Source organism: Mus pahari, chromosome 4 (assembly GCF_900095145.1).
Source record: "Mus pahari chromosome 4, PAHARI_EIJ_v1.1, whole genome shotgun sequence".
NCBI lineage: Eukaryota > Metazoa > Chordata > Mammalia > Rodentia > Muridae > Mus > Mus pahari.
The window spans coordinates 67536803-67552677 of record NC_034593.1 but is presented as its reverse complement, the minus strand read 5'-3'; the positions used below and the strand labels follow the sequence as shown (position 1 = coordinate 67552677).

Here is a 15875-nt window from a genome sequence, read left to right as displayed (position 1 = left end):
ATTATGTCCTAACTTCTTAAAGCAATATTAGTCTTAATGTGCTGCCAATCAACAATTCAGAATACTCTAGAAAGGACTAAAAAGAATAACCTTAAATTTGAGTTTATCTTAATACTCTAACAATACAAATTCAAGGCTGTAAAGCTGTCTGGGAAAAAAAAAATTAGAACCATTGTACTACCTGAGTTCAAAATAAACTACATTAACAAAAAGAATCAAAACAGCACTGTTCTTTCCTAAACTACAGGGATAAAAAAGAACAAGATTAGCAGTAGCCTTACAAGCTATCACCAACTGATGTTTTAGAAATGTGACACAACACAGTTAGCAGAACACATTCTATTCAATGACTGATGCTGAGAAAATTGAACATCACCAGGACAAGAATAAAAATAGACACCTGTGTATTGTGACTTAAAATAAGTCACTGAAAAGGTATTAAGTACTTAAGTATTAGAATAAAACCTAGAAAACAACCACAGGAAACCTTAGGAGAAGTCCTTAGAAAGGTCATGTAAAATTTCTTCAGTTCAGACATCCTTCTGAAAGATTTAATAAGTTGGGGGGGGAAGTTTATGATATGTGATAAAGTATTTATTAATAGTCTCTATAATATGTTTTGGAGAAAAAAAAGGCAAAGTAAGCAAACCACAGACCATCACACAATTTTGTACCTATATTGGTCAAGGACTCTTAACTCAACATTAGAATTCTTGGTTAAATATGAAAGGCTCTGACTTGCAATTTCAGCACCATAAATAAAAACACGATGACTGCACTAGTAGATATTATTTAGAGAATACATTATAACATATATGCTATCAAAGTGCATTTTATATTATATACCAGCATTTTAAGTAGAATGGGAGGGAAGAATGGGAATTTGATCTGTTATTGGGTAAGGGAAAAAGACTGAACCCCTGAGGGCTAGGGCAAGAATGGAAACAGGCAACCTTGGGAGGTAGGAGGTTGGGGGGGGGGGAGACCCTCAAGAATACACCAGAGACCTGAGAGGTGAGAGACTCTCAGGACTCAAAGGGAAGGACCTTAGATAAAATGCCCAACAGTAGGGAAAGGGAACATTCAGAGACCACCTCCAGCAGTGAGACAGAGCATCAAGGGAGGGACGGTGATGCCATCCCTCAGTCAAAACTCTGACCCATAATTGTTCCTGCCTGAAAGAACTGCATGAATGGAAATGGAAAGGAGCCTGGGGAAAATAAGGTCCAGCAACAGGGCCAAAGTGGGATCCAGCTCAAGGGGAGATCCCAAGGCCTGATACTATTACCGAGGCTATGGAGCGCACGCAAAAAGGAACCTACCATAACTGTCCTCCGAAAAAAAACGCAACAAGCAACTGAAAGGGTCAGATACAAATATTTGTACCCAACTGATGGACAGAAGCTGCTAACCCCTGTGGTTGAATTAGGGAAAGGCTGGAAGAAGCTGAGAAGGAGGGCGAATCTGTAGAAGGACCAGTAGTCTCAATTAACCTGGACCCCTGAGATTTCTCACTGTACCACCAAGGCCGCATACACCAACTAATATGAAGCCCCCCAACACATACAGCAGAGGACTGCTGGGTCTGGGTTCATTCAGAGAAGATGCACCTAACCCTCAAGAGACTAGAAGCCCCAGGGTATTTAGAGGTCTAGTTAGCAGGTGGAGGGGGGATGAAAGTGGGGATATCCTTGTGGAGGCAGGGGCTTGGGGAGGAGGTGTGGGATGTGGAACAGCTGGAGAGTGGATGGTGGGGGGGGGAATAAAATCTGGAGTGTAAAAACATAAGTAAATAAAAGATTTTAAAAAGTATATGTTATAAAAATTTTCTGTGCCCAAATCTCTTAAAGAGAAAAGTTTAAGAAGTGGCTACTAAAAATTAAAAGATAATATTCTGCATTACTCTTGGGAAAGTTATAAATTGTAGAGTAGCTATAAAATATTTACTCTGCTTAAAAGTCCAAGTCATAATATCTTCAGGAGGGACACTAAGGTAGATATCTCTTTGTGCTCTCAGTTTTACTGTTTAGGACCTTGCTGCTAATTCTTCTGAGATAATAAAATGAATAATAAAAATGGCCTGCAGCCTGAATTGATTCCTTTGTAGACTTATGAGAATCATTAAAATTGATGTATTTGACATGATTCTGAGCCACTGGAATGAGTTGAAGGACAAATAAAGAAATTACTCAGGGTTATCAAGGTATGTAAGAAACCCTGACTGATCTGTTGGGTACAGTTTTGTTGCTTAATAGAAATGCTAGCTCTTCTGTGTTGTGGGTACATTTTTAAGGATCACTAATCTGATATCCATCAAAGCAAAATTTTTTCGTCTTTGGCTAATTACTGTATTATAGTAATCTTCACAATATTAAAACATAGCTGATATTCAGCATTAAAGTTAGAAGGAGAGATGGCATGTGAACCACCATTAAAGTTGGCTTGATTTTTGCATTATATCCCTATACTGAATTGGCTAAACATATTTTTACCATGTATCTAAAAATGAAAATGCTCCTGGTTGTCTGCATGAGTACTATACATGAACTTGCTTCCTGGAGTCTTTCCCAATGACCAAGGAAATCCAATTTTTTTTGATTCTAATACAGTTTAATGAAAAGATAATCACATCACATTCTCTTTGTCTTTCCTTGCTACACTCAGTCCAAGATATCTTGCCTCCAGCCCCTTTCATTTTAAAAGTATGTGAACTTCCTTGACTGAGTATGACAGAGCAGGGGAGGGCATTTCTTGTCACTTAGTTTGGCCACAACTACTGAAACTGTTCTTTGCTTTGATAAGTGAGCCTCATCTCTCCTGGCAGAGTCATAGTTTTGCTCTCTGTTGCTGTGATAAAATTCCCTGGTAAAAGAAAATATACAAAAAAAAAAAAAAAAAAAAAAAAAAAAAAAAAGGTCATTTGGCTCACAGTTCCAGTTTCAGATTATATTACATCATTTGGTGGGGTGGTAAACTGAAGCAGCAATTCCACTACATTAATAGTGAAAAACTTAAGAGGGTTGAATACATCCCATTGCTCAGAGTTCTTGTCCAAGACGGTGCCACTCACAATGGGCAGGTCTTTACATCTCAGTTAACATGTTCAACATAATCCCTACATGAAATAACAGACCTGTTTAATCTACATATCTCCTCATTGAGTCTCTTAAACTAGGTGACACCAGATTTTGTGGAGTTGTGAGGGAAAGCTAAACCCCAAGTCAGCATGCCTAGAATTATCAGGTTAACTTTAAACTAGCCAAGCATATATGTGACAGGCTTTAGATTTATTGGTAAGTTCGTGACTAGACTTCAAGATTATAAAACACAGTGTTAAAATTCTGCAGACCAGAGACAGATTATTTTAGGCTCTTTTTATTTCCCATTGAAATCACCTATTGTCCATACCTGTATATGGCCTAACATCACTGTGACTATCAAAATTGCATAATGTATTCTTAGCACACCATTAGATGTTTCCTGTTAAAAACTAAGAATGTCATCAGTTAGTATCTCAGACATAAGGCAGAGTTTCCTTGATTTTCTGTGTCCCTAATTTGACAAACACCTTGATTTATGTTCCTTTTTTATTTTCTAACTTATAAAATCCTATGTAGCCATTTCCATGGTGAAATATGCTATTTGAATAAATGTAAATCTGTATTCCTGAGCTTATATGTAGTTATGTAGTTCCTGAACAAAATATCTCTTATTCCCTTTACTGTGATAACTGTGCTATTGTGTTGACATAGAAATAAAGATAGTCTAATACAGTCATGATGGGAAAACTCATTCCTACTTATCATTACATCACTAGTAGACTAGATCTCAAGAACTCTTCAAATTGCAATAGGATAATTAAAATAATTAAATAGCATAAACATTAATATGATAGATTCATTTTATATATTTATATCTTTTAAGTTTTTATAATATGTATTTTTTTCTACCATTTTATGTTACATAGCATTCTTTAAAGATGAAATAAGGTACACAAAAATATATGGTTAAAGGGGCATTATTGAGTAAGTTTGCGTATAGAACTGGGAGGTTCACAGTACTCATCTATCTATCAAAGAAGTTGAAAATCCAGTAACTACTCATTCCAAGTATCTGAAACGCCATTGGTCAAAATTCAGTGCTAAAAGCATCACAGATGCACTGATATTGATTCCATACAATGAGGATGAAGAACCTGGAGTCTTCTGCTATTAGACTACAGAGATATGTGCACACTTTCTCAGAAAGATAAGGAAAGGCAGATCTGTTCACACGTCATTTCCCTTGAACCCTGTTCTATCTACTCTGCCAGGTGGAACATGCCACACCCCTACTCAGGATCAGTTTTTCTAAGTTACTCCTCCCTACATTCCTGCAGAGGCCCCCATAGCTGTGTTTTCTAGATTTCTCTAAATCCACTCATATTGACAATCAATACCACTCATCAAACATGGATATATTAAAAATGAGTACAAGATACACATTTAATAATAATGTGAACAATAACTTGGATAATCTAAGATTGTTCACTTTACTAAAATGAGTCAAAAGAAAGTGAATGCTTTACCTCATTGAATTCTTAGGCCAGCATCGTTTAGTATATTTATATTAGCAGTGAGAAGAAAAAATACAGAGAGTATCATGGAAGGATGAATAATTGAAGATTGTAGCAAGGCTCAGCCTTTCACAGAATGTGAACTCAATTACTCTAATGTTATGAATCATGATCGCTATTTCCAGGAAGGTGGGTGATAGGGTAGGAGCCCTTGAACAAATTAAAGACTTGAAATATATAACGAAACAAAGGCAAGCAACACTTTGATCATGGAAATATCTTGCATTGACATGATGCATTTGAATCACATGTGCATTATTATTCTTATGCATTAGGGTAAATCTACCAATAATTTTGAAAGTTATCATTTGAGTATAAAGGTATAAACTTGGTCGCTAATCATATTATGTAGGACTTTATATATTCACAGAATACATAGAAATATAAATGTATCATAATTTTAAAGGGAAATTTTTATATATTTCACAAACATTATAAGAGCTGTTGAATCTGGGTAAAGAATATTTAATTAACAGCACAGAAAAACCTAAATATAACATCACTTTTTTGGTATAACATCTAATTTGATTTATTTCAAAGAAACTCAAATACATCATCAAACATTAAAATTTATGATACTAAATTATCTTGGGGAACAAAATATAGCTAGATATTCAAAAACATTTTGTAATATACTACTTTTAATTAAGTAAATGTTATATTTAATGCATCCAAGTGTCAAAACAAAACAAGAAAGTAAAACAGGTAATGGACCATAGAGTTTTTTTCTTTGGCATATGAAACAGGGACTCCAGTACAACATAAAATTGAAACATTCAGCCACAAGATCATTTCAGGAAGTAATCATTCAAAAAATTGTTTGTTCTTTCCTTACTCTAAATATATAAAACATCAAGTATAAGTTAGTTTTCTTACTGAAATATTAGTTATGTGACTGTATCAAAAGACAATATACACTTTTTAAAATAAAATCTCTGCTGAAGTCACTTAGCTTTTTTAAAGTTCATAATAAAAGAAGCTTTACATTAGAAATTAAAGGAAAGGTCAATGTTGATATGGGGGTGTATGGTTTAAAATGTACTGAATCATAAAATCACTGACTTAAATATAAAAAAATATATTTTATATGAACCATTAAATTATTAAGAAAACAGTCCTTTGGAGTCTGTCTTCTCAACATTTCCAACCCTGTTATGTTCTTTCATCTTTTATCTTGCACTGCCTGATAGTGGGTGAAGCACAAATTATTTTGAACTAAAATAAATGATATGTTGGATAACATGATTTATTGAAAGCCTTTGGAAACCCAAGTAATATGAAAAATGGCTCAAAAGACACAATATATTTGATAAAATAAATGAAATCTTTTCTGCATTAATAATAAACTTAAACAGTTGCTTTTGGACTCTATTTTACTTGCCTTAATAGAGTCATGGTATCGAAAATGATGTTTGTCTTCCAGGTTGATGTTACAGGATAACATTAATCAGGATCATTTAAAGTTGTAACAAGTTATTTTGATAAATATTTTTATCTAAAAATTTTCATCCAATATATATGATTGCCTCTCTTTAAATTTCTCATGTTCTCTTGAACACCCTACAAATCCAATTTAGGGTTCTTTGAGAAAGAGACAGAGAGACAGAAAGAGAAAGGAAAACAGAGAACTTACTGTGATGTATTTATGTGTTCAAGATTACTTGCAAGTGCTTCCACCAGTGTAGATGTATGTACAGACTGGATGTTATATCCAGATGTCTTAGTAATTTTTCCTAGTAATATGAAACTACTGGCAGGATTTAATGAATTTATTGTGTTACTTATTTTAAAATTATCTCCAAAGCCAGGCGTGGTGGTGCACACCTTTAATCCCAGCACTCGGGAGGCAGAGGCAGGCAAATTTATGAGTTCAAGGTCAGCCTGGTCTACAAAGTGAGTTCCAGGACAGCCAGGGCTACACAGAGAAACCCTGTTTTGAAAAACTGAAAAAAAAAAAAGAAAGAAAGAAAGAAAGAAAGAAAGAAAGAAAGAAAGAAAGAAAGAAAGAAAGAAAGAAAGAAAGAAGAAAATTATCTGCAAATTGATTTGCCAGCATTATTTTTATAAAACTTAATGGACCTCAATGCAATATATGACATACTAATTTTATGTACACATAATATAATTGTGAAAATGTGTTAGAGATAGCCTGACTACATCAAACCTTTCAGATATACAACATTGTCTTGATTTCTGTACTGTTATCATTAGCACGACTTGTTGGAAAGACTAGGTTAAACAATTGTAAACCTCTCAAATTAGAAATTAAACAAAGATTCATACCTAACTTATTAAATACAGAAGAAGTATACACTAAAACCATTTACAATTCAAATAAATGCTTTTTCTTGTTTAAAAATATAAAAATATTATTTTTCAGGGCATTTCAAAGAAAGATCACATTCTACAAAAATGGGACCTGTTACACAATTAACAATTTATAGGTATTTCAAAATTTGTTTCTACATACATGAAAGAGTACAAATCAAGTTTCATTTGACTGCTTTATAATTCGTTTATTGGAGAGCACTGGAAACATTAAGTTAGAATCATTAAGTTATGGTTCTTGTTATGAGCAAAACCAGGCACAAATGCAGGAAATTAGATTAAAGTCTGGACTTAATTCCATGTAATAAAATTGTTTAAATAAATGCAATTAGCTGTTACACAGGAAGTTCACAGAATTACTAGATGAAAATAAGTTATAAAATATTAGCATAAATTACAATGATTACTTTTTAAGAAAAATATAATTTTACAAATTGTTTAGCAGTTCTTAATAAACTACAGCTTCATGCTGTGGTATTTGTTTTTGTTTTATAAAACACTGACACTATAAAAGCTATTCTTTAGAAGATAACATTGTCCCCACACCCAACAAAACAATAGTTCTTCTAGGTGCAATATGCAAGTTCTTGTGTCAGAATTCTCTCATTTACATACAAATCAGTAATTTAAAAAAAAACATCCTGTGTCTGTGAGTTTTGAATCATATCTCAGCTAAGGACAGAAGAAGGTCTAGCAAACATCATCTCAAAAATTTTATTACACTGTTAAAACATATTCCCAGACAATACTTGCAAAACATAATTTCTCCTTGATATGGTATGATTTGTATGTCCAGGGTAATAAAACATCAAGAAGAATGTTTCACTAAACTTATTTCTGCTTCAACAACAGAGTTACAAAAATGATTTAGTGTAAATCTGATACACTGGAGCCCTTCATGGGTATGAAGATGAGCAATCAGCACATCAGAAATTCAGGTCATTTGAATGCATATCATGCAGCACACCTTACAACAGAAATTCTCAATTCTTTGATTTTTGCAACACAAAAGTGTGCACCTCAAATCTAACATTAGTTTGTTGAAGATAAATGTGTATAATAATTTCAGAGACAAAATATGCCATGCTCCCTATTGTGCAAACCTAATTTACTTAATTTAATTGCCAACCCAGGACTTTCCAAAGTTTCCCTTTTCTTACTAGAGACATTTCACGCTATGCTATTATTTAACAAATTATCTATTATTAATAACAAATTATCTATTATTTAACAAATTATGCTATTATCAATAACAAGTTATTATTATTTAACAAATATCTTTAGTATTTTACAATATATTTTTATAACAATGGCCCAATACTGAGTTCATTATATAATGTATTTTGAAAAATAACATTTCTCCATTTATAGATATGACAAAACACTAAATTCTTGCAATAATGGTTGGGGTAGTGACCTTATCTGGATCATTCTGTGAAGAAAAATTTTTCTCAACAAAGAAGTGTGCTGGCCACACAGAATACCCAGAGGTTAAAATCATTTTAGAATTACACTGCAGATTTGAATTATACTATTATAACTGTATTTTAAAGATGGTATTACATAATATTCTATTTAACTTTTCTATTTAAGATTTTAAAATATTCATATCTTACCTTTGATTCTTGAACTTTCTTGACTTTTTTCCTGCTGAAATGGAAACAGAAATAGGTCAAAATCTTAAAGTGTGTTACTGATATGCTGATACAAAGTTTTATCGTTAACATGAGTCAAATGCTATCTCTATCTATCTATCTATCTATCTATATATATATATATATACCTCAAAAGTTCATTTGGGGAATTATTTATCCAATTAATAATAACTATTGGTACACATACATATGTAAGAAACCCATATGCATATTACTGATAAATAAAAGGCTAATGAGTAATAGCTATTCATGCCTCTTCAATTCTCAATCTCAATAGATAGTAATATTTTCTAAATTTGTAGTCAAATTAATATGTGAAATTTCATACAGATATTGATACACATGTAGTTTTATCACCATATAGTCATTTCACATGTGAATTATTTCATACACATAATTTTATATAATAATGTTATGCACTTTGAGCATATCCACCCAAATTTCTTCTCTTCACTTTTGCTATTCCTACTGTTTCTCTAGTACAGTCTTACTTCTAGATTTATTTTGCATACATAAATGATTTCTTGTATGTATAAAATATTGAACCCCAAACTGAAAGAAAACTAGCAGCATTTATCTTTCTGTGTCTGTCTCATTACCCTCAGTATTACACTAATAATGGCATCCATGGTCAGCAAACATCATAATCATATTCCTCCTTATGGCTCTAGAAAACAATTTTGTAAATGTACAGTACACCACGTTATGAATACATTTTTATCCATAATACATTTAGGCAATTTTCATATGTTTAGTACTTAAAAATTTTTTAAAAAACATAGATATAAAAGTGTCTCAGTGATGTGATGAATTGATTTTTGTGCACCTCATACTATGTGTTTAGTAGTTATTTCCTTTAATTTTGTGCTATCTTTATACACATATCTATTATATCTAAACTAATTTTCATTCCACAGACTCTATATACTGTATTTTTGCCTATAAGGTATTCATGCCACTTATTCAGGTATCAACCTTCCAGATACTCTGGATTTGAGAGCCATCATCATCCTTGTAAAGAATCACAGATTTATATTTTCTGGAAAACTGTGACACCAATCTTCTACTTACAGTTTCTACCTATAAATATTCCTCCACTGCTGATGGGAGTGCAATTTTTTACAACCACTAAGAAAATCTATTCATCAGTTTCTCAGAAGATTGGGAATATTTCTACATTAAAACCTAGCTATACAACTCATGGGCTTATACTCAAAAGATGCTCCACTATCCCACAAGGACATTTGCTCAACCATGTTCATAGCAGCTATATATGTAATAACTAGAACTGGAAACAACCTAGATGTCTCTCAACTGGAGAATGGAAACAGAAAATGTGGTTCATTTATACAATGCAATATTATTCAGCTACTACAAACAAGAACATCATGAATTTCAAAGGCAAATAGATGGAACAAAAAAATAACATCATGAGTGAGGTAACCCAGACTAAAAGAACACATATGGTCTGTACTCATTAATGAGTGGGTATTAGCCAAAATGTACACGATAGACATGCTATGATCAACAGACCCAAAGACGCAAAATAGTAAGGATGGAACAAGGGAAGATGTCAGAATCTTTCTCAGAAAGGGAAACAAAATAAATATCTGAGTTTGATGGAAGTAAGAAGCTGGGTAGAAGAGGGGATGGGAAGAGTAGGGTGGGAAAATTATATGTGGGGAGAGCAGGATAAGATTGGCCTGGGTCTGGAAGGCAATCTCTAGGATGTGCCAAATTCCTAGATTCAGGAAACGCCTCAGAAGGTCTAAGGGACAACTGTGGATGATATTCCTAGCAGTTTATGATATGAATCTTGAAGCCACTTCCTGAAGCCAGTCAGGACTATCAGCAGAAGAATAAGGACAAAGACCCATTCACAAAGTCGATGACCCAAAATATTTCCTGCCTCCAAAAAGTGCAGGGGCAAAAATAGAGAAGTCACTGACTGAATGGCCAACCAATGACTGCCCCAAATTGAGACCCATCTCATTGGCAAGAACCATTCCCTGACACTCTCAATAATACTCACTCTGCTTGCAGATAGAATCCTAGCGTGACTATCCTCTGAGAATCTCCACCCAGCAGCCAATGGAAAAATATGAAGAGACCCACCCCAAACATTGGATGGGGCTCAGGAAGTCTTAGTGAAAAATTGGGAGAAAGATTGAGGGACCCGAAAAGGACAAGGCCTCTACAGGAGGACCAACAGAGTCAACTTACCTATACCCTGGGGGCCTCCCAGATACTGAATCACCAATCAAAAAGCAAGCATAGGTTGCACGTAGGTCTCCTGCTTATATGTAGCAGATGAGCAGCTTGTTCTTCATGAGGATTCCCCAAAAAAACTGGAACAGGGTCTGTCCCTGACCCTGCTTGCCTTCCTGCCTGCTTGGCTGCTTGGCTGCTTCTCTGCATGTCTGCATGTGAATCCTGCACCCCTAAATGGACGGTCTTGTATGGCTTTGGTTGGAGAGGATGTGCTTAGTCCTGACTCGATGCCTGTTGGGGGGAGGGCAGGTATTGACAACCAGAGGGTGGCTTCTATATTCTATATACTCAGACTATAAGATTCACCTTTATCACCCTTTCTTTTGAAACATATTATTCAACAATATTTTCTTGTATGTGCATATGTGTATATATATGTATATGTCATGCATATGCATATGCATATTTTGTGTATGTTTATATGTATGTATATGTGTGTATGTACATATGTGTGTATATATATGTGTGTGTGTATGTACTTGTGTAACGTGTGCTACATAATCTTGAATTTTTCTCATCTTTTCTATAAAATGGTGGTAACATTGCTATAGAAATAGTCGAAAGTAACAGACTTTCTCTGACTTAGCCAATTTGCAACTAAGTCCATTTTCTCCCTCAACTTCTTCCTAATATTTTAAAAATACAATGAAACAAGATAAATACAGTGAAACACTGGTTCCAAGAAAGAAGGATTCCTAAAGTCTAGAATCCATGGGGGACTATTTCAAGAAAACACATACTTTTTGAAACCTTTAGCTTCTATATAAATAACTGCAGTTTTCATCCAGAGAAGAAAAATAGATCAAATATTCTAGAATTAAGTATTCAAAATTAGAACAAATATAAAGTTTAATTATCCAGTGAAAGAGAATGGAAAGATAGGGAATTTTTAGGATTAAAAACCATGAGAACAAGGAATCATAGACTTTCAGCTAATGCATTATTTATGAAGTAAGTTTTCAATTGCATAGATTCTTCTCAGAGGTCAAGTGCAATTATCTCTTAAAAATACCCATTAGAGTTATTGAGCTAGGTAGAATCGTCGCCTTCAGATAAAATACTAGTTTGTATCTCTTGTGGGTTTAGATGTAATATTGGAATTATTCAAATAAGGTAAAGGATTCTATAAAATGTACATGCTGATAAAAATTTTATCAAAAAGCTAAGTAGTAAAGAATGACTTCAGTTATATGTTTTTGTTCACAAGACTTGCTTCATTTTATCTAGTTGTCATTTATTTTTATGTTTTTTTTTAACCTATTGCAATAGAGTTTGACAACATCTACATAATGGAAGAAAAGTAAGGTAAAGGAAATGGCAACATTACTGATTTTATATTATTTTTAATACAGAGCATGGGTAGAAAAATGTGATAGAAGGAACATCAGTTTTTATAATACAATATGTGGGAAAAGAAAAGCTGAGGTATCCAGGGCTTATCAATTAATTGACTTAGTTTAATATAATAATTTTCTCTGTACAATGAGAGAAGTGGTTAGCTCAATATTGAAGGGTTAGTGGTTTTCCAAATTTCAAGAACCTGACAGTGCCTTAAATATATTATTTCAAGGAAAGCAGAATCACATACCTCAAGACTTGGTCTTCTTGAGCCAATCCTAACTAGGTTCATTCATCATGATTTTTATGATACATAACTATTGCATATTTTACATGAGGTCAAATAGGCTAAACAGACACTGCCACTGTATTTTGCTGTACATCAATATGTTAATGCATGTTTATATAAGTGAGGTTTAATATTGCTTTAAAATATTTTCTGATATGGCAGTCAATTTTTAGAATGAGTATATTTTCCCACCTATAAAATGTATTAAGAGAAACATAACTCATTTTTCACTTTGACTTAAAGTACTTCTTAGAAAAAATTTAAAGCATTGTAATTTTATAATGTAAACAGACAGCATAAAATATAAATCATAGATTGAAGTAGCCAACAATCCTTGTGTCATGAATTGTTTAATAACTATTTATTGATTCTACTTTCCTGGGAATTTAGCTATTATCTTTTCATTCCCAAGCCTTTGATAATGTTATCTTATATCTTTGAGAGTACTTTTGTGACAAGAAAACATTCAAAAGTAAATTGGATGGAAGGATAAATTCAGAAGAATCACTTGGATATAAACAAGAATCTCTTAACATTTTTATAGCAATTAAGTTAACATAAAATAGCTAATATAAAATGGTTGGAGATTGGTTCTAAGGCTTTGATTCAATTAGGAATCTGCATACCCAAATGCTAAAGGTCCTTGTCCCCAATTGGTTTTTGATCAATCACTAAATATGCCAATGATTGGGCATGGGGCAGGCCATAAAGAGTTGTGCAGGCAAGGACACAGAGAAGAATGAGAGAGAATCTCCATGACTGGGGTAGAAAGATGGGACATGGGAGCAGCAGGAGATAAAGCCATCCAACCAATGTGAGATTCCAAGGACGTGGCCACTGGCTACTTCCCAGATTGGGCCTGGAGTAGCAGGGGAAAGTTTTGGAGTGCCAAGAGTTTGAGGTAGCAAGGGCATTTTAAAAAAATAAGCTATTGTGTCTGTGTGTTTCATTTGAGGATCCAAAGATAGATCCTGGGCAGGTGCATGCATGCGACCCGCTAGGAGCCAAAGGGGTATAGCCAAAACTCACCACTACATAAAATTAAGTTATGTTGACATTTACAATTGTTTTTTTAAGTAAGTACAGTAGTCCAAAATGATCTATGGAAACTGGTGTATAACCACATATATCAAGCAACACAGGCAATTTTTTTTTAACTTAGCTTACTGTTATCAAAATAGAAAATATAATTGACTAATAATTATCAACACTTGAATTTATACCATAAAAATTATTATCATAGTAGGCTAATTAGTTTAAATTTCTTTTGAAAACTTTGATGTCTTTTATTTATTTCCCAAACAAATGCCAGCATAAATAGTAAAATATGAATTTGCAGAGTATGTATATGTCATGTATTTATTTCCATATATTGTATAGCATAAACAAAATATTAAACATTTTTAAAACTTTTAAGTTATAATGCTTTGAAGTTTATAAATTCATGGAAATGGTCAATAGGAGAGTTATTTAGTATAATTAAGTTATTACAATTTGATAATACATTTTTTTAAATTTTCCAACATGAATATGCCAAAATAAATAAGTTTTTTTCACCTGCTCTCCTGTCCAATCTCAGTAATGTTTATATTGCTACAATTAATTTAATTATAAAAATTCCTGTCAAATAAAACACATGGTAAATATAAAATAATGCCTGAGTTATTTTAATCTTGCTGTGAGAAAAATACAGCCAGTAAAATATAATGATAAAATGTTTTTTACTTAATGTAAACATTTTTATTATGTTTTATTTTAAATACATTTTTCGTGGCATTTTAATAGTGTACCTGCTTCCCTATCCCATAAGAAAGACTTTCTTTGGCTCTTTAGTTTCAAACAGCATATCTATTACTTGATTATCTTTATAGGTGGTATTGTTGCCATTAATGCCACATTTGTGATCATGCCTGATCCCTTTAGTTTAATGTTGATTTCATGGATTAGAGAATTTTGAAATCTCCACTTATAAACCCTCAGACTTTGGCTCCACAATTTAATAGTTGAGTGGCAAGAAAAGGCGTGAACTCATGCTGCAGTCTAACCTCTATTGGGTCTCCTATCTGCGGGGAATGAGTTTCTGGTTGCAGGTGGGCAAGGAGTCGATGAGGATGGGGTGACCAACAGACAAGACACAAGGGACTGTGTATCTGAATGAATTGTCACAAAGCGAACACCAGTCTTATATAATACAGAAAACAAAGGGGTAGGATGTCACAGCAGGCAAAGTACATTGAACAAAGGAATGACTTCATAGGACTTACAGGAACCAGGTAATGTTTACAGTAAAGATAAAACAACCCTGCCTAGGTTCCGCTAACGACAGGTAAGGATTTCATACCCTAATCACAATTTGTGCTACTCCTTTGAGCCTTGTGCAAACTAGCACCAGTGGGTTCTGCTCTAGCAGACCTTTTCATGAATAATGCAATACCACAACCCCCCTATTTCCTAGGCCTTGGTAAATTCTTGCATATGAGTGTAACTTGGCTGTATGCAATGTAGTCTGCTATAACTGGCTGTAATGAAGATTCTAAGTATACTTTGCTAAGCTTGCCCTGAGACTTCTAACTCTTATCCAGTAAAACACTGTAAGAAAGCATGCAAGACCCTCCACAATATCGCAATATCGCAGGGACAAATCTGGGGCATTCTAGCTATGGGAATGCCAAGATTCCAGGAGGCTGTTTCCTTGAAACTCTGCCTCAGGACTGCTTCCAGGTTTCTAAACCTGTAATGCGAGTCATTACATCTACTGGAGTGGATGTAGGAAACACACACACACACACACACACACACACACACACACACACACACACACACACAGCATAATAACATATACCAATGAGTGGTGAAATTAAACACTGGAGTAAATTCAGGGCTAATTGAGGGCCTCTTGTGATTTTGCATGTGTGGAGGTAAAAAATAAGTAGTGAGAAACTATAAATCCTTAAAGAGATGAAGAGATTGTGGGGGAAAGTAGGTTCTTTGCACAGTTAAAAGAAAGAGCAAAGGACATAGTATTGTGTTATTGTCTCAGTGTTCTCTTTCACAGGTGGATCCTAACTTCATATATTCAAATTCATCTGCTCAATCTGAGAAAACTTATAGAAGAAAAAAATAGACACTAGAAATGGTGCCTTTGGGTTGGGGATATCTTAAGGGAAGGGAATAATACAACATTGACAATGTAAAACAGAATGTGCACATTTGATTGGTGGAAATTTTAAATAGGTATGTTGGTATGGGTGTGTACCAGGTAACAGAGGACAGAGAGCTCACTAGCTCACTAAAACAAATTATGTGTAAAAGCTACTTGGGAATTTTAATATTTTGTAAGTCATTTTAAAACTGTGTGTGTGTGTGTGTGTGTGTGTGT

General features: G+C 33.8%; 1 protein-coding gene across 1 annotated transcript in view; it reads right to left on the bottom strand.

Moving 5' to 3' along the window:
- Positions 1-15875, bottom strand: part of Fstl5 (follistatin like 5) — a 592626-nt gene that overhangs the window by 443901 nt on the left and 132850 nt on the right. Inside the window, exon 3 of the mRNA XM_021196212.1 lies at positions 8560-8593. Within this exon, the coding sequence (XP_021051871.1) occupies positions 8560-8593 (34 nt within the window). The remainder of the gene's footprint in view (positions 1-8559; positions 8594-15875) is intronic.